General features: G+C 48.9%; 1 protein-coding gene across 1 annotated transcript; it reads right to left on the bottom strand.

Moving 5' to 3' along the window:
• Positions 1-2,706: 2,706 nt before the first annotated feature.
• On the bottom strand, positions 2,707-17,775 carry CSRNP1 (cysteine and serine rich nuclear protein 1). Its single transcript, XM_079300870.1, has 5 exons — positions 17,629-17,775; positions 10,607-10,802; positions 8,212-8,471; positions 7,473-7,769; positions 2,707-6,532 (listed from the first exon to the last, which is right to left on the bottom strand). Exons 2-5 carry the CDS (start codon positions 10,776-10,778, stop codon positions 5,561-5,563), a joined length of 1,701 nt encoding a protein of 566 aa, XP_079156996.1. The 5' UTR covers positions 10,779-10,802; positions 17,629-17,775; the 3' UTR covers positions 2,707-5,560.
• Between the last annotated feature and the right edge of the window lie 2,011 nt (positions 17,776-19,786).

The raw sequence follows: 19,786 nt of genomic DNA, 5'->3' as shown, positions 1-19,786 counted from the left end.
CTGGTTCTGGTTACAATGCATTATATAATTCTCATTGCAGAGCATCTTAAAAAATGACAACCAATCAATACCTTTACTATTACCTATAGCCTATCATCACTGATAACATTACCATGTTTATGTTACGATTTTCTAATCACAAAAGGTTAATATGTTACAGTTTAAACTAGAAGTTGTTTTTCAGTTTTCTTGCAGTGGAAAATTCTGAGATCTTTTCTCTACTTGCAACATGGCACTTTTGTTTGTCTGTGAAAATCTTTTTTCTTGGTAAAAACATCTTTTATTTGAGGTGGATTTATGCTTTTCTCAGAGTCATAAAAACCCCTTCTAACAACTCACTTGCTCTTTGCCTTCTTAGTTACCCAGCAAAACTTCTGCATCAAAACTTGCTATCATTTCTATTCCTCCCTCAGATTCTACATTCAAAGATCTGTCATACACACATATCTGTGAGACTTTCCTGTCAACTCCTTACCCTTCCCCACAGCCTCTCTCTTTATCCCCACGTATTTCCCTTTCCTCTGACCGCCGCTTTCGCTGGCTCTGGCTGCAGCACGGCTGGGGCTGTGTGTGCTGAAAGCAGAGCAGAAAGCACCGTGTCCTTCCTGGGCAGGAACAGGGATGAGTCACTGGCGACCCGGGGACGGGGACAGGCTGCGACGCCGGGCTCGGTGACTCCAGAGCTGGCGCCGTGCGCGAATCACTCCCCGGCACTTTTCTCGTCAGCAACAGCTATAAAGTGATGGATAGGATGGACTTTAACTCCGTCAGAGGAAAATAAATAATAAAAAAAACCACTCCAAACCAAACAAGGCAGGAGCTGCGGGGCAAGGTGAGGGCTGGGGTGTTGGCTCTGCAGCGCGGAGGGCATCCCTAGGGTCTTGTGCTTGGCTTGCAGGCAGGAAATTTGGGGGGAAAAACTTTTTTTGTCACTTCTCTGGCTGGTAGAGAGAAAAAGGCAGGTTTGTAAAGCGTGTCTGAGCAGTGTGACACTGCACAGGGTGTCAGATCTTCTGCAGAGGCAATAAAAGCATCCCAGGTGATGCATTCCTGGGGCTTTGAGACAACAGGCTCTTCCCCTGCCCATCCAAGAGCATTTCCCATGGAATTCAGCAGGAGTTTGCCAGAGCTGAGGCTTTAACTCAGACCTGGAGGTCACCTTGGCTTTCCCAGGGAAAGGGCACTGCAGAACCACCAATTATTGGCATGTTCCCATTTGAGTCAGTCACTGGTATAGGATGGGAAAAAAACCCCCAAGGTCCTGCACTTGGGTCAGGGCAATCCCAAACACAAAGATTTGGTGGAGAATGGATTGAGAGCAGCCCTGGAGAGAAGGACTTGGGGGTGTTGATTGATGAAAGGCTGGACACAATCTGGTAATGTGCTCTGGCAGCCACATTTTGGGCTGCATCCAAAGCAGTGTGCCTAAAGGAGCTGGAGAGGACTTTGGACAAGGGCACGGAGTGATAGGACAGGGAAGCTGGCTTCAAACTGACAGAGGGCAAGTTTACATTAGATATTAGGAGGAAATTAATTACTCTGAGAGTGGTGAGGCCCTGGCACAGTTTTCCCAGAGAAGCTGTAAATGCCCCATCCCTGGAAATGTTCAAAGGATGAGGCTTAGAGCAAGAGTGAAAGGCATCAGGAGAGGGGCTCAACTGGGTGGTCTTTAATAAAATCCCTTCCAGTCCAAAGCATTCTAGGATTCTGTGATTCCCCTTGGGGATGCCTATGGGGCTGGTTGATGGGATGCAGCAGCTTGGGATTTTTCAGCACTGTCCCTTGGGGGTGATGGGTCCCCTGGTGATGATGTCTTGTGCCAGTGCACTTCATAAAGTCATCACTGTGAGCAAAAATCCCAACAATGCTGCAACTGTATGTTGGGGACTACTCCACTCCCAGTCAGAAAATAATTAATATAAGAGGAAATTACAGACATAAACCCCATTAAGAAAAAAAAAATCCACAACCAAACACATCCTCTGAGTGGATAAACGGGCTGAGCTTCACTGTGTGTTGCAGAGCATCCATGGATGAGCCTCTTTTCAGTATTTCTGCTTTTACAGCTCAGCAAATAATTTGTAACAAATAGTTTATTCAATTAATTGAGCTTCTCTGCTCTAGGGGCAGATGGCAACCTTTAAAAATGGATTCCCAATGGAAAACTAGACAATGGCATTCTTTGGCCAATTTCTCTTCCTTTCAGGTCAATGGCAGTGGTTATGATTTATGCCTGTGCTGACAGCCACAGGCCCATGGGAGAGGTGTGCTTTTCCCCATCTAGATTCCTGGGATTTATTCATCTTTTTTCCTTTGTACCATGGGCTGCTTCACATGCTCCTCTCTTCTTTCCGTGCTGTTGCCATGGCCAAGAGTATTTTTTCTGTTCTTCCCCTGGGGCACAAGACCATGGTGATGTTTCTGCCCAGCTGCATCCTTCCAGGTCCCAGGGGAACCATGGGGCAATGAGAAATGGTTTGTACCCAGGAGAGAAAGTGGTTTCCAGGGTTTCCCAAGATTTCTCCTTGGTGATGTGCATGCCATCATGACTGTTGTCTATTCCACCATCCCTTAGAGACAAGCAGCCACCATCCATAATCCCAAAAAGTTTGGGAAAAACCACATCCCATGCACTGATTTTTACTTTATTTAGGGAAAAGAGAAAAGGTTGTTGTGTCACACAAAGGACATTAGGGAAGACACTGCCATATTCAAACAAAATTATTTTATTGAAAGTGTAATGGAAATTTCTTCATATTGCTTTGATGAAATGAGAGACAGCAGCTGTAGACAAATATGCTTTTTTATAAACAAATGCAAATGGATAAGGTAAAAATAAAGCTTTTTTTTTTTTAACTTGTACCTTTAAGCAACATAATCACAATATATACACAAAGAAAGCTAAAATAAAGCTATGTTGAAACCAAAGTGTTTCAACCAATACATTAGATAATTACAGATTGTGTCAATAAATACCCAGTTTTTAAACTGTTTAACAGGCAACTTTTTACACAGATACCAAGAAGAAAAAAAAAATTTATATATTTACAATTCAGTGCCCTGGGGAAAAAAAAAAAAAAAAAAGAGAAAAAAAAAATCTTTTTTCTTCTTTTTTGGCACCAACACAAATAAAAAGAATAAATTATTGAAAAAAAAAAATCACAAAGGCAGGAGTCAATCCCAATCATTCATTTAAAAAAAATGTGTGTATACATATATATATATATACATATAAAATATAGGCATATATTTTATATATATAAATATATATATGCAGAGAAACCTAGGAATGTTACAAAATATATTAGTGCCAATAAATACAGAACTACCAGACTTTCAGCTGTCAGTATCTTTGATGCAGTCTGAAGGATAAGGAACTACCACCTAGGAGATAACTGAAAGGGGGATTTTTCAGTCTAAGGGAAACAACGGCGACAATGAAAAATAATAATAAAAATAATAATAATAATAACAATAATAATAATAATAGATATATCCAGGAAATCCTCCATGTGCCAGTAGTATTCCTACAGCTGCCCTCCCCCCCAGGGCCCCTCAGCACCTGCTTGTGGCCATGGGGGGTCAGCTCCACTTCCAAGTTGACTGGCTCAATACCAGAGAAGATGTACAATTAAATAGCAGTAATAAGGATTTTTTATAAAAACCCAAGCAACCCACGTTTCGTACGCCAGAAGTTTTCTAAATTGCCGGCAGGTTTGCAGTGAGGCACCTGCCAGTGAGCAGGTAGCCAAGAGCACCATCCCTGTGGTTGGGGATAGGAACAGTTCAGCCAATAGGAAAATCCTCAAGCTGTGTTTTGGGGCTGTTTCCCTTGTCTGTGTGTCTCTGCACCACCAGAAGTTCCCTCCAGCTGCTCCCAGGGCAGCGGGGCTGGGACACCAGAACTGTCTCCTCCTCCTGTGCTGGTAATGACAGAATCACTCCCATCACCAAATTTTCCAAGAGGGAAGTTAAAGCCAGTAGGTTTCAAATCCATTTTGCTTTTTCCATACCACTGGTGTAGGCACTTAGTGTATCACTGATGCACAGATTTTTTTTGTCCAGTTACATCTCGTGGCCAAACAGTGTCATGCTCTCAGACTGATTTAAACAGCAAAAGGCCAAGGCAGCCTCCAGTATCCTTCCTAAACACAAAGATTTATCTCATTTCAAAAACCAAAAGCCTTCAGCTTGATCTTCAGGTCTTCAGAAACTGCACTCACAGGATAAACAACCCAAGAAACTTCATATCCATCTGTTTTGCTTGAATTACTCAATTCACCTTTATAAAAACAGAGTACAATCAGTGTGACCCACTGGACTCTGGAGCTGTGCCATCCTCGGTGCTGGGCAGTCCTAAGGAGCACTTGCTGAGGAGCTTGAGCAGTGTTGATGTTTTGGCTTTGCTCTCCCAAAGCCCACCACGAGGGCTGCCAAGGTCCTTATGGTTACACCTCCCCACTGTTGCTGACAGTTCCTCTGCATTTTCAGGCACCATGACTGATGGGGAAAGATCTCATGGCCAAATCCTTAGGAAATTAAATAAATTATAAAATAATTTACAGAAAGGGGTTGGGCTTTGTTTCGAGCTAGTATTAATGTTACTTCTTAAATAGTTGAAGGTTTTGCTTGCTTTGCTCTCCACAGTGACATTATGGAGACCAGACACCATCCCCATGTCTACAAGGCTGGGAGAAACCAAGGGATGTTGCATGAACTCTTCCCTTGTCCCTCCCCTCCCACACCACTTCTGTTCAGGGTTTTTAGAAATGTGAAGTGAAGACCAAACAGCCAACATCATTCAGAAAAACCAGGGTCATCTTCCTCTTGAAGACCTTATTGCCCTTCCAGGTCATCGACAAACCACAGTGCTATTCACGTACTACAGGTAGAAAATAAATAAATACAGATATATTATGCAAAAAAATATGATTGTACACATAATACATCTGAGGTATCACCAATTTAAATAAGGTTTCATGCTAGTTCAAGCTTCAGTGGCTAGTTAAATTCTGGAATTTGCAATAAATAGATGAAGAATGATTATGTCTATAGTGTATGGATCTCTTCTGTAAACCTCGTCAGATTTAAACGTAAGAGCGTGTTGGGCCAACTCTTACGCAAACCACAAATTTTCACAATAAATACAGCTTCAAAAAGTTGCCTTAAAAAGTTCCTGCAACGCTGAAACGTTTCTAGAAGGGGCTGTATGGACGACTGGCAACGTTAGTGAGGAGTATTTCTCAACAGGTCTTTTGATACAAAACACAAGGGAATTCTCATGTGAAAGTCTTTCTCCCTCCCTCCCTTCCCTACCCCGTCATGAAAGTTTAGAAATTTTTGCACAAACAGCAAGAGAACTGATTGTAGCTGCAGTATGTCAAAACGTCCACGTTCTATAAAGAACAAAAATAGTTAATTTGCTTAGAAAGTCTTCTGCTGTTGCTGTTTTTTCCTCCTTATATTTAAGTAGCACACCATCCTATCAGTGAAAGTTTGCCTGTCCAACTGTTTCTGTTCTCCTTTCGGCATCAGTCCTTGCCTGAGCTACATGGGTGCTTCACACTTTCACTGTCTCCATCAGTGATGACTTGATGGCATCCTCCAAAAGTTGATTGTCTGTGAAAGGGGCTGGGGTTTCAGGGACGGATTCGGACAAACCAATGAGAGACTCCAAGAAACAGGAGCTCTGATCTCCGGCTTGCGGGAAGCCAGGGAAATTAGGCAACTGAAACTGTAACGCTGAGAAGTTATCCAGGTTCTCATACTCCTTTAAGGAGTTATAAAGGGGTCCCAAGTTATAGTCTGAGAAGGACTGGAAGAAATCCAAGGAATCAGAGGAAAGGCTGAGGTCGGCGTAGCTCTTGGAGCAGGGCTCAGTGGAGGAGGAGGCGCAGCAGGACAGCCCCTCGCACCTCACGTGGGCCGCGTCCTCCAGCAAACCCCCGCTGTCCTGGTTGGCATTCTCATCCAGGCACTCCGAGAGGTGGGACAAGTGGCCAGGCACAGGCTTGGCCTCGCTGCCATGCTCCTCGATGAAGAAGTCGCTGGGGTGGAAGCAGCCCAGGTCGTCCTGGCCACGCCTGCTCTCCTCCTCGGCGTCCGAGTCGTTGAAGTGGAGGATGCGCGCCAAGCCGTCGTCGTCCACGTCCGACTGGGACTTGTCGGAGGGGAGGCTCTCGTAGGGCTCCTCCAGGTCCTCGCTGGGGTGGGAGGAGATGGAGGAGTCTGTCATGTCGCTGCTGCAGCTGTTCTCCCCCAGGGCCTCCAGCTCGGGGCTGAACTGGAAGGCAGGAGCCAGCGGCACCGCGCGCTCCTCCAGCGATCCCTTCCCCAGCGCGGGGAGCCGCTCCCGGAAAGGGGGCTCAGCTTCAGCCACCTTCTCACTGCTCTGCTGCTGCTTCTCCAGCTCCAGCTTCATGATGGTGTGGATGAAATGTGTCTGCACGCGGGCCTGGTTGAACTCGATCCTGCCCTCGGTGTTGCCACAGCCATCCTTGGTGCAGCCGCAGGGGAAGGAGGTGTGATCCATCTGGCACAGGGAGAAGCACAGGGGATGGGTTAGGATAGAACTCAGTGGTGTAAAACCAAAACTGTGACTTGTCTGCTCTGAGAAACCAAGTAACAGCTGAGGGGTTTAAAAGCAGGAAGGAAAAACAAAAATGACACCCTGCTCTTTTGAAGAGGTGTCATAAAAAGCTGGATTTCAGTAAAAGTGAGGAAAATTAAAAGATGTCAAAAAAGCAAAATATAATGGTCCAAATGGAGACCAAAGGGGGCAAAAGTGAGATTTTTCTTTATTTCTATTTAATGACCTCACTATCTGATCTGCAGCAGCCACTAGAGGGGGGCTGTGACACACACATGGAGCATCCATGTGCACCCACCTCTGCCACCCCCAGCCTCCAAACACAGCACCAAGGGAGTAAGCAGCACCCAGAATAGGGACTGAGGCTCCCCAAATACAGCTGGGCAGCACTCTTAAAAAACACCCTGAAAAATATAACTCAGTTCTTGAACACAGGGGGATTATCCCACTGTGCAGGTGACCTGCACAGCTCGCTGTGGGCTGGTGCTCAGCTGACACTCCCACGTTCGCCCGAGCGTGCTGGGATTTGTGACACACACCAAAAGAAAAGAGAATTAAAAATAAAACCTGGGGGAGGGGGAGAAAGAGCAGCCTCGTGTGAGGAGCAAGGAGCTCTTCCTTGCAGACTCCAAGAGGAGATCAAGCAGGTGTGTGTCTCGTGGGGACGTACAGCGGGGACATTCTCACTGCAGGCACTGGCAGTGTGGGGATGGCTGCACGTGTGATTTGGGAAGAGGACGCTTTGGAGCAGCGTGTGCCTTGCAGCCTGAGGGATGCACCTCCAAGCACAGATGGCTTTAAAGGCTGCCCCACCTCTGTCCAACTCACTCCCACCCCCCAGCTGGAACTACAGCATCCCCCCGTGCCCAGGGCTAGGCTGTACCTGACACTTAATGCCCGCCAGGCTGCAGCTGCAGGTCTCGGGGTCGCAGACCTCGCGGCAGTCGCAGCCGCAGTCCTCCCGCGACAGGCGGATGCTGTGCAGCTCCCGCTTCTCCTCCTTGTCGATCTTCTTCACGCCCACGGCCCTGAGCAGGGCACGCCTCTTCTTGGCGGGGTAGGGCTGCAGGAAGAAGCCATCCTCCAGGTCCACGCTGCTGACGTCGATGTCGTCGTCGGAGATGTCCTCGATGGTCAGCTGGTTGGCCTCCTCCGACTCCTTGGTGCCATTCATGGTGAGCTGAGGGTAGAAAAGGGACGGAGAGTTAGGGGCTTGTTTGGCACTCAGAGCCAGAGGAAGCCCCAGGAATGATTTCTCCCCCCAACCTCAGGATCAACTCTAAGAGCCTGCAAAGACCTGACACCTGACTGGGGATGTGTTCTGGGATGTCAAGAGTCTAAATCAGAAATAAAAATAGTTTGGGAGATGCCAAGAAGAGTTAAGTGGATCCCAGGACAGAGAGGTACTACCAAAAGAGCAAAAATGTCTTCTGTGTCTTTTCACTTTTCAAACACAGAGAACTAAATTAAAATCCCCCACTGGAGTTTGTGTTTTTTGGAGACTCAAACTGAGAGCTAAGGATTGATGCCCCCAGGTCTCAGAGGCTCTTATTAAAAACTGGCCAATTAACTAACAACATCCACCAGCTCCCCATCAACCCAGCCCCATGCCCTTAACTCACTTTCCATTTCAACGCTTCCAACTTCTCCTCTTTTAATTTCTCTTCGAGTTTGCCCCGCCGGACGTTCTCCTGCTCCTTTGAAAACTCTGCCAGTGTGAACTGGCGGGAGGAGCTGTGTTTGCTCACCATGCCCAGGGTACAGCCCCCACGGCTGGGCACGCTGGTGAAGCCTTGGCAGCGTGGGAAGTAAAACACAGTGACCCGGTCAAACTCCACATTGTTCTTCTTTAGTCGCTTGGATTTCTTCAGGATTGACGTGGCTGAAAAGGGGAGAGGGAAAGAAAAAGCACTAAGTCAGTGCTGCCATGCTGCAGATGGAACAGAAATATTAGGAATGGACAGGACTTGGGCCACAACACTGCTTGGTGGTGTTTTAGGAGCTGACATTTCAGAGGTGGGATGAGGATGGAGAAGAAGCTAAGCCAAGCCTGCTGCAGTGGATTCACCCTACAAGGTGGCTGCTGCTTCTCCTTCCTGCTTGACTTGCCCCAGGAACATCCATTTGCTTATTGTATGTGGCAGAGTGTAACAAACAAGCCACCAGCCATCCTACACATCTGTCTCTCTAAATCCACTCTGCCCCACGCTCAGGAGCCCCTGGTCTGCTCCTGGGATGCTGTGGCGTGGGCATTCCCAGTGCTTCAGTGCACAAAGTAGCCCACTAGCTGCTTTTTCTGGTACTTCCTTTCACCATCCACTGGGAGGAACTCTGAATCTATGGTTTATTCTCAAGAGACTCATTTGAGAGCAGCTGCAAAGATGTTAATCTTTGTGCAGGTGATCCCTGGGTAAACATGACTCTGGTTTATCTTAAACTGCTGAAACATGCTACACATCACTTGCAGCAGAGCTCCCCAGAGAGCTGGCCCTGCACATCTGCACATGCAAACACAGAAGATGGAGGGGGACTAATTAGTCAGGGCAGGTTCAGAGTCACTGAGTTTCCACGAGTGTGGCAGGAATAAGAACCAGCTACACCCAAATCTGTGGTGGGGAGGGAATTCTGGTCCCTTTCTCTGCTGGTGGCATGGGTGCTTTGCTTGCCTACATGGAAGAAAATAGCCAAAAAGAGGTGGGTGACTGCTGCAGAGCTGGGATGAAGCTCTGCTCACAAGCAGCCTTACAGTGGGACCCAAGGAAAAAAACAACAACCTGAGAGGCTTGGCTGGTTTGGTGGGCCCCAAAGGCTGAGAAAGGGCAAGACTGGACAGTTAACTGCACCCACATTTCACAGGTCTCACTTGCCAAAACACAGTGTTTCGGTTTCACGTGGAAAAAAAAAAAAAAAAAAAGTAAAAAGAAGTGTTCACCCAGCTGTGTCAGCAGCTTCTGCTCAATAGCTGGGGGCTCACACTGGGCCCTGCAGTCACTCTGATCATATCTTTGCACTGAGCGTTGAATTTTCACAATAACCTTGACTCAATCTCCTAAAACATGAGCTCTTTATCAGAAGGCAAGTCAACCACCACAATCATCTATCGGCCGAGCTGCTGCACTTTGGCATTTGCTTCTCTCTCCCTGCACCCCTCCTCTGAAATTGTTTTCCCATTCCTGACCCTTTTCCAATTGAGCCAGAGAATACAAAAAGTTCATTGTTTTGTCACAAAACCTGGGAAGACAAGCAAGAATGAGACTCTTTATTATTACAAGACTTCTAAAGCCTTTTCAGACCACTGTGTGTTTGTGTATGTCTGCTAAGTGGACCTTAACTGCTATATACAGTGGGTGTTCAGTATAATTTACTAGGTTGGAATATTTCTCCTCCATGAAGATGTTCCTCTATTGTACTTTTTATTTTTCCCTTCACACGGCAGATAAAGGGCTTTACAACTCTGCCTTCTGTGTGTTTTCCTAAAAGCTCTCAAAACTTATATTGCTGGGAAAACAAAATAGCTCTTATCTGTACTAGCAGCAGAGGCAATGTCAAACGTGTCATGTTCTTTGGCAAAGTACCCAATTTACGTAGGAAACAAGTTCTGAAATGGTAATTATGCTACTGGTTAATCATTTTTAAAAAACAGCATTACAGGCCTTCACTGTCTGATTAGGCTTTGCCTGTGAAACAGCTTGACAGGGAATTAAGGGTTGGTGGGGTGATCCTGCAGCACAGGCTGGGAAGCACCCACATGCCTCTGCACACCCATCCTTGGGTTTCTATTCCTGGAAACCCGGACTTCAGCAAAACTATTCCAAAGGAATAAGAAATACTGGAAGGAAAGGCTGTGAGCAGGCTGGATGATTACAAATCAGTGCCATGACAGGCAGCTGGCACCACAAGCCAGCTACCCATAAATGTGTGTCCCAAGGGGGTCTCTGTGGGGCCATGACCCACCACCACCCTACAAAAACCCCATGCAGAGGCATGGCAGATCCTGGGAAAGCCAGAGCTACTCACGGGTGAAGCTGGAAATTAAGGCAGAGCTGGGCTTGGGCTCTCCACGGGAATTCTCCTCATCAGTGTCCCAGCCTGAGGATGCTGAGGAGGAGAGGGGGGAGCAGGAGGAGGAGGAGCAGTAGGTGCTGTCATCCCCCAGCTCTTCGTACTTCCTTTTCAATACTCCGCTCATGGTGACGCCGTTCTTGTCATATAACTGGAAAGCAAAGGGAAAAAGCAACATGAAGCCAGGGAAATCCTGTCAGTTTCTGGTGATGAGCAGGACAGCTGAAACCCCCAGTAAGGCTTCCCCATCAGATCCACTTGGCCCTGCAGATGTGATTCCCAAAAAGTGCTGTCCCTAAATCCCCTCATCTTACTACACTCACTGTGCACACCTGTGAATTTCTCTCCCATTTTACAACACTGCAGAAGAAACTATCCCAGACAACAAACTGCCCAGAAACCAATCCAATCAACACAAATGTCATCAAACAGTAAGTATTACATTTTGCTTACTAATTCTTTTATGTTCACTCCTCACCCAGATCTCTTTCTATGCAGTTACAGCTTTAACGTCTTGCTAATTACAAAAATAAGCCAGTTTGCAGAAAACAATCTGTTGGCATGATTTACTTGCTACAGCCCCCCGGGGAAACAGACTTATTAAATGAAGCACTGAAATACAAATATATCAACTGTGAAGAACAGCCCTTCTCCTCACGGTGCCTTTCATAGTCAGTCCCCCATTCAATAAGCTATTCTTGTTTAGGCTGGGTTATGTATCAAGCATAGAAGCAATTAAAAACAACGCAGCTAATTAAAAACAAAGGAGCTCTGTACTTGCCTAGATTCCTAAATTTCCTGCATGCTTTGCCCCTGCTCATCTTAAAGGAAAAAAAAAAAAAAAAAAAAAGAAAGCCAAAAATAATTGTGTTGCATCTTTTAAACTTTGCTTTTATCGAGTTTGTGCAAATACAGGAGACAAAAAAACCCCACAAAAGCTGCAGCCTTTGCCTGCAGTATGTTTGGACAATGCTCTGACGGACAGGGTGGGATTTTTAGGGTGGTCCTGTGCACAGCCAGGAGTTGGGACTTGATGATCCCTGTAGGTCCCTTCAGCTCAGGGTGTTCTGTGATTCTATCATCCCAGGATGCTCCTGCACTGATGATGGATCATTCCACCTTTCAGACCCTGACAACCCCACCTCAGCTCCCCCTGCCCCTGCAGAAGCCACTGCCAGCTGATCTGGGAGCCAGTGAGCCATCCCCAGAGCTGAGAGCCAGGCTGCTGCCCGAGGGGTGACTTGCTGTGACCCCATCCCACCAGGCTGTAAATCACAACCACACTGGGGGGGATGCAGCCCCAGCCCAGGAACTGCCTCCAGCAAGGAGGGGAGAGCCCCAGCAACAGGGGATGCTACCAGCCACCCCATAATACACAAAAGCTAAAGCATCCCTACATTTGGATAATGCTGGGATGGTAGCAGCCCTGAGATCAGATACAGGGGTGCCAGACACCCAGTCCACATCCCCTCCCATCACACAAAACTTCTCCACCGGCCAAATTAATTATTTGCAACCCGAACACTTTCTCACTCTGCTTTGCATGTCTGAAGTTAATTTAAGTCTCTGAAAAAGAAAAGAAAAAAACCACACTAAACCTGCCCTTCTGACAGACCTGAGGAGGCAGCAGACACCACACCAGTTTCAGAACCTCCCCGTGATGGGATTTGCAGTGTCCCGACAGCACCGAGCAATATCACGTTGCAGGACAGGAGCACACACAGTTCCTTCCAAGCCCTGCACCAACCCTCCCTAATTATGTTTACCACCAGACTCCCAGGAGACAATAGTCACCTAAAAGGTCAAAAAAGTCCCTGGATGAAGCACTTCCCTGGCCTGGAGAAGTTAATCATTTGCTGCAAGGCGTGCTTACAGGGCCAGTACATCCCCCTGAACCTGGGGAGAGTGATCCCTCCATCCCTCCTCCTCCTCCTCAGCAGACCTGGAGCTGCAGGTGGTTTTGCCACAGAGGGGTTGTTGTTTTTTTTGGCCTTAATCCAAAATAGATGCAGAGAAGGTGGATTTGGCCACCCTCCAGCCCCAGCAGCACCTGGATTAACCCTTTGCTGCTTGCTCCATGGCAAAGCTGAGCTTGCAGGCAGCTACAAAACAGAAAATAACAAATATTTAATTTGTATTATTTTTGTGTATGTGCCTCCTGCTATGTCTCATGTTTTCTTTAAGAAACAACCAGGAGCAAAGAAACTCTCCAAATTCATGGCAGGGGTACAAATCAAAGCTGCAGCCAGAGGTTTGCAGACCCCACTGTCCACCTGGAACAGGCAATAACTTTGCAAAAAAAAATACCACATGTAGCTTGAAAGAGCATCAGTTCCTGCTGCAGAGAGAATGCTCCAAAGGACAGTGAGGGATGCCAAGGGAGGGAGGAACCAGCTCCCTAAAATGCCTGTAGGACACATGTCCAACAGCAAACAGCCTCAGAGATGTGGTGCTGACCACATCCACGTCCTGTGGGAGACAGAGAGTGCTGGAGCAGCCAAGGTCGTGCTGCTGAGACAGGGATAACTCCCAGGTCTGGACCAAAGATGCAGCAGGTCACCTGCCAACCCAACAGCCCATCAGGGGCTGCACCACATCCCCCCAAAAAACCCCAGAGGGAAAGCAGAGAGCTCTCCAGCCAGCAAACTCAGCTAACACAAACACCAAGTCAGAGCCAAGGCAAGCTGTGCATAAGATGGTGCAATTCTATTTATTTATTTTTTAAATACTATCACCAGCCAGGAGGATGAAGGGAGGTGTGTGCAGCTCCCCATCTATGGGAATGAGCCAAATGGATAGGGAAAAAACCCATTTTTGGCACACTGTCTTCTTCAAGTCACCTATTGTTTTGTTAATGCAAAGGAGGTGTTGTGCAAACAGGATTCCCAGCTAATGGGAAAAAGCTGGTGAACCTGCTGCCCACCAGCCAAAATATAGTAATTTTCTCCTGTTACACCTTCCCCCTCTTGCTGATTTATGGCTGTGATGTTTTCCAAGTCAAGTTTTCAAATCCTTCTCAGGAGCAATGTAGTGGAGCTGCACCCATTGGTGTCTGCTTCCTATCCTACCCCAAAAAACCCTCCAGATGGGAATTTTACTGTCAAAGCCAGGATGGTTCTCTGCTCCCCTCCTCACCCTGGCATGTGGAGATAGAATTCACACCAGCAATTTGGATGCTGCCTTTAAAGCCATGTCACCAAAGCCACTGGTCACTCAGCCAAAGAAGCCCAGAGGCCCATTCAGAAACAATGAGGATATTTTAATTGCAGTAATTTTAAAAGGAACCTTAAACCCACAGCAGTGTTTTACAAGCAAGTCCCAAAAATGTCCACAGCAGCATGGAAAAAATAAGTATCTATATCTGAGTTTGCCATTGCAAATCTCTCCAGGCACCACTGAGTGCAGGATTTTACCACCTTCTCCTTCTCTCTCTCTCTTTTTTTTTTTTTTTTTTTTTTTTTTACATAACCTGAAATAAAATAATCCTATCTTCCTTTCAGTTGCCAAAAAAGACATTCTGTTCTTGGCTAAGACTTCTTACTCATCTATTTTACTGAAAACAGCTTTTGGAACAAGCACATAATGCAATGGATCAAACCCGCAGGAATTCCTCTCTGGCACCAGAACTCCCACTATCCTGGGAATACTTTCTAACAAATATTTAGCCCAGATGTGCATTCCTTTCTTTCTCTCTCCCTCCTTTTTTTTTTTTTTTTTAAAGCATTAAAGTTTGGGTGGGGGGAATAGAGGGGAGCAGTGTAGTTGGGGGAAGGGAATCCAATCTGCAAAGTCCCATTTCTGGCACCCAGCAAGTTGCAGGGTAAAGCCCTAATACACTGGAATGCAAGGAATTAATGTTTTAACTATCCTCCTCTTGGACGACGTCTCAACAGTAAATATTTCGAGTAATTTAGATTTAAGAAGGTTTGGCATTTGTTTAGCCAAGTGCAGAGGACGGCAACTAAAATTCCCAACCAGTGTCCACTCTCCAGGGGACTGCACAAAGAGGCATGGTGGCTTTGGGCAGAATTACGAGGAGAAGATGTTTCAGTGTTGCATTTGGGGGCTGGAGATGTGCTTTGAAGCGTCAGGAGATCGCAGCAGTGCAAGCAAAGCAAAGGAAACTCCTCACAGCGAGTCCAGCAGCTGCCTTTGCTCCGGCCACAATTCCCATGGCATTGCAGGAGAACACCCAGGAGCAAGAATGTTTCAAATGTTGGGGGTTATGTCAGTGAAGCATCCTAAAGAATGGAAGAATCCCGAATCTGTGCATGAGTCATTGAAAGCAAAGTTTCTTTTGCCAAGCGATTTGGGGAGCACCAAGCAAACAACAATCCCTCTGACCCCCCCCCCGCCCCCCCAAAAAAAAAAACCTCAGCACAGTACGTTAAAAGTATTTGCTTTCCAGCGACTTTTTGAGCTGGTTTGCTGACTTTAAAGCTCAGCCTGCAGGCCAGGAGGACAAAGTGGGCTCATTCCACACACCCAGGTGGATTGTCCCAGCACACCGGGAGCAGCTCGGTGCCGGGAGCGAGTTCAGGACCGTGCCGAGCCGTGAGTCAGAGCGGCTCCCGATCCCTCCCCCTGAGCCCCAGTGGCCGTGCAGGTCTAGCAGGAGTAAATATTAGTTTAAAAAACACCACCGCATATTTGAGCCAGGTACGGCTCCGAAGGCAGCTGGCGGAGTTGCTGGGGTTGGTGTTTGTTTGCACTCTGCCGTTCATTGAGGGTGAAGAGATCTCTTTTGGTGTGAGAATCACCGAAGTGCTGCGGAGCTGAGCTTCCCGCTCAGCTGTCCCAGAAATCTGCTGCCTAACAGCAGTGGGGTTATTTAATAATCGCCACACTATCAGCACTGATTCATTGCTCGATCATTTAACTATTTTAATTCTTTGCATATTTACTTAAGTGGTTTCCCCTGTGCCGCCGTGACAGGCTCCCGATGACAACACTTCCCAATTTCGGGGCTGACTGGAGCCAAGGAGAGCGGGATCATTCCAGCAGGACCCTCCAGGGGACAGTCCCACGCGTGTTCCCAGCCACATAATGCTGCGCTTTCCAGTTCAGACCAGATTATTTTCACCCAGCTGGGTCTAAGGTTTCATAACCTTGCTCCGGTTAAAAATAGCCTCTGCCTACTATGCAACAGCAAAACCCAAAGTACGTCGTGCTGCGGAGTGGGAGCATGAATCAGTCCGTAGCACCACGAGTTTATGCTCCTGTCAGAGCCTGAACAGGCAAAACACCTTCCCCGGAAAGAGCAGCACAAGTGTTTACTCCATCTCCTAATTTTAATTTTTTTTTTCAAGGCCACAAATTAAAAAAAAAAGAAAAAAAAGAAAAAAAAAAGGTTTGTCAGATTTCTCTACCAACCCATTACTTCTTGCTGATAGCTTGAAAGGCAAGTAAGAATTTTCACCCAATACATTACAGGTTATCTGACACGGCCCAAAATGAAAGGAGGTTCGGATGTACTCGGTGCAGACTGTGCTGTAACAAACAGGAAAACAGCGAAGTGCGCTTTGTCTAGGAAAATCCTCTATTTGATCACACCTCATGAATAATTCACACCAGGTTTCCATATTTGTCCTCCTGTAGGTACACGCTGTGCGTTACCTTCCCTGCTATATATACGCACGCATTTCCTGCGCTGAATTATTAAAGCCTTTGCCGGGAGCTGCGGAGTCTCTCCGGGAGGAGAACAAACCCAACCACCCTGAAAATAAGCCCGCCCCCACCCCCCACACACACACCTTGACCGGCTACATCTGCAAACTGCTCAGCAGAGAAAAACTGAAATAATTTCCATTTAAAAAATAAAGTAATTAAATAACATAGTAATTGGTAATCAATTCCTGGTAACAAATGACAAGACTTAACCTGGCAGTGTTGGCTAAAGGGCTGGACTCGGGGATCTTAGAGGACTTTTCCAGCCTTACGGATTCCTTCATTCTATGACTTTGAGGTTTGTAAACGGCCGTGAGGGTTTTCTCTCCATCCATCCATCCCACCCAGGCGCTGGCATTCCAGGCGTTAGTAAGGCTGAGCTGCTTTAGGAAAGGGCTGTCCCTGTGTGTCAGCCTCTTCCTACAGCGACATTATGTAACTCGGAGGTGACAGACACTTCTGAGGATGCCGGGGGTAGAGTAGGGAGTGGGGGGGGGGGGGGGAGGCAAAAAAAATTATAAAAACCTGAGAAAACTTAGTAGTTGGGGGCGAGGGGACGAGGCATCCTCTTTTTTTTTTTTTTTTTTTTTTTTCCCCATCCTTTTTTTTTTTTTTTTTTAAGGTGGGCTGTAAAAGCCGCGATGTTTTATTTCGGGAGGCGGGGGGTGCCCCGCTCCGTCTGTCCGCCCGTCGGTCCCTCCGTGCGCCCGTCGGTAGGTGTTGCTGTAGCGACGGCAAAGCATCCCCAGCCGGGCGGATTTGGGGAAGAGCGAGCCGGCAAGGCTCCCCCCACCCCCCCAACCTTTCTCTCAACATCAAAAAATTGTAACCGCGGCCGCGGGGATGGAGCGGAGCCTGGACTTACCGCGGCGCGGGTGAGGGGAACTCTGCGCTACTCCTAATAAATATTATAAAGGCGTCCGGGTGTCCGTACAGCACAGCAAAGTGCCGGGGGGCGGATGGGGGGCGCAGCAGACCCCCAGCCCTTCCCCCAAGGAACCCGGAGCGGGTCCCGGAGCTCAGCCGCAGCCGCAGCCCCGCCGGGCTCCGCTCGCCCGCGGGCACAACCAGCGCGGCCAGACGGCGCCGGGGCGGCGCGACCGCCGGGACGGGCGGCGGGCACGGCGGCGACCCCCGGGAGCCCGGCGGGACGGCTCCGAGCCGGGACGGGCGGCCGAGACCCGCGCCGGGCAGCACCGACCGGACCGGACCCCGCAGCCCCCGCTGGTGAACCGCCAGCTGCCCCTCGCCGCCTCCGCCCGTGCCCATCCCGGTTCCCCGTGCCCATCGCGGTCCCCCGGCGATCCTACCTGCGGCGGCGGCGGTGTCGGCTCCGGCTGCAGCGGCGGTGCCTGGCGCGGCGCCTCCCGCTCCGCTGCCGGGGCCGGGCCGGGCTGCGCCGCCCCGCGCTGCCCTTTTCCGTCAGTGGAAAACTCCGGGCTCTGACGCAGGCGGTGACAGGAGCGGGGCCGGCCGGCCCGCCCGGCTTCCTGCCCCCGCCGGGCGGGGCGCTGAGTCAGGAGCGGCGGGAGGCACCGCCCCGCATGGCTCCGGACCGCCCCGCACCGCCCCGCACCGCCCCGCATCGCTCAGGACCGCCCCGCATCTCCCCGGACCGCCCCGCATCCCCCCGCATCACCCCACATCTCCCCGCATCCCCCCGCATCATCCCACATCTCCCTGTACTGCCCCGCATCACCCACATCTCCCCGCATCACCCCACATCTCCCCTCATCTCCCCTCATCTCCCCGCATCTCCCCGCACCACCTCGCACCTCTGCGGGTCCCACGGGGAACTCTGTCCCACAAGGCGCTGAGGAGCACAGGGACAAGTTGGACCCCAAAGTGGGTCCGAGTACCACACTGGGCTGGAGACCCCAAGATGGATTTGGGTCCCACTATGAGGGCTTGGGAAGCCTCAGGTACTGCTTGGACCCCCAAGTGTGGGGTGCTGAGAACCCTGAAATGGATTTCAGTGGATTTGGGTAAGCTGTGTCCCACAAGGAGCTAGGGAGAGCATGGACCCCAAAACACATTTGGGCACACAGGAGTCTGGAGAACCCAAAGCATGAGGGTGTTGGTTACTTCAAGGATATCAGAGCCCACAAAGGGTTGTGAATCCACAGGGAAAACTTGGACCCCAAAACAAATTTGAGGCTTTGAGTTGAACACCTGCGTTGCAAAGGCTGGACCACAAAATGGACTCAGACACCACAGGGGTCTGGGGACCCCCAAGCAGGCTTGGAATCTGAAAGGGTTCTGCACCTTTCAGAGGGTTTGGGCCTCCTGCAAAAGTTTGGGATTTGGGACTCACAGGCACAACTTGGGCTCTATGAGCTAAATACGACAGGGAGCTTGGGAACCTGAACCAGGTGTGAACCCCAAAAAGGGTTTGAGTGCTTCAAGAGATTAGGAGCCCATGAAGGATTGGATACCCACAGGCAAAGCCTGGACTCTGACACACATTTGGGTCTCACAGGGGGTTTTGAGCCATGCAAAGGTTTGTGACACACACAAGGGTTGGACTCCAAACAGATTTGAGTCCCACTGGGAGCTTGGGACCCACAGGTAAGCTTGGACTCTGAAAGGGATTTGAACCCAACAAATGGCTTGGATCTCTGCCTGGGATTTGAGACCCAAAGGCAGAACTTGGACCCCAGAATGGATGCAGCTGTTTCAAAGGGCTTGGAGCCCACAGGGTTCCACAGGGATTAGGGATCCACGAGCAGGATGTGGCCCCCACAAGGAATTTGAGCCCTATAAAATGTTTGAGTTCCACAGGAGAAGCTTGGCCTCCACACTGGGTTGAAATCCAAAAGCAGGGCCTACAACAGGGCCTACAAGCAAGAATTGGTCCCAAAAAGGGTTTTGGCCCCTGGTGGTTGAGATCCAGACTTGGGAGTAAGGTTGGATTTGCTTTGCTTTAGAAGGTGGGTGAGGCTGGATTGGATTAGGGTGTGTGGGATCATTCCTGTGCTCCATTGTGGGCTCCTCAGCTCCAAGAGGCTGCCCACACAATGCTGCAAGCCAGAGTGCTGACACTTCTTTCCAGGAACATTATTTTACTTATTAACCTCTTGGGATGGCTCTCATGGTGTTGTTTGGTTTTTTGTTTGGGTGTCTCACAGGAAGTGGCACCATCAGGATTTTCACTTCTGGTCTTGCCCCAGTGTGTGTCAGTGATTCCTGTGGGAATGACATCCCTACTGGTCACCCCAACAACACCTCTGCAAGGGTGAGGGTGAGCTGAGAACATCCTCAAGCTGATTTTCCTGCAGTTTGATTCTCCTCTCCAGGTGCTTCACCCCTCTACCTGGCTCACCCCGTGGCTCTCTCCTGTGAAACAACAGCTGGGTACAGAAGCACTGGAGGAATGAGCTGAGATTTTACTTCAGATGTCAGGGAGGCAATCCATAATTCGAGGTGGTGCCTTCATGACGGGTGGGTCCTGTCTTTGAGGCACAAGGG

The sequence above is a fragment of the Erithacus rubecula genome, assembly GCF_903797595.1.
Source record: "Erithacus rubecula genome assembly, chromosome: 3".
NCBI lineage: Eukaryota > Metazoa > Chordata > Aves > Passeriformes > Muscicapidae > Erithacus > Erithacus rubecula.
The sequence above is the reverse complement of the archived record's forward strand: the minus strand, read 5'-3'. Positions and strand labels throughout refer to the sequence as shown.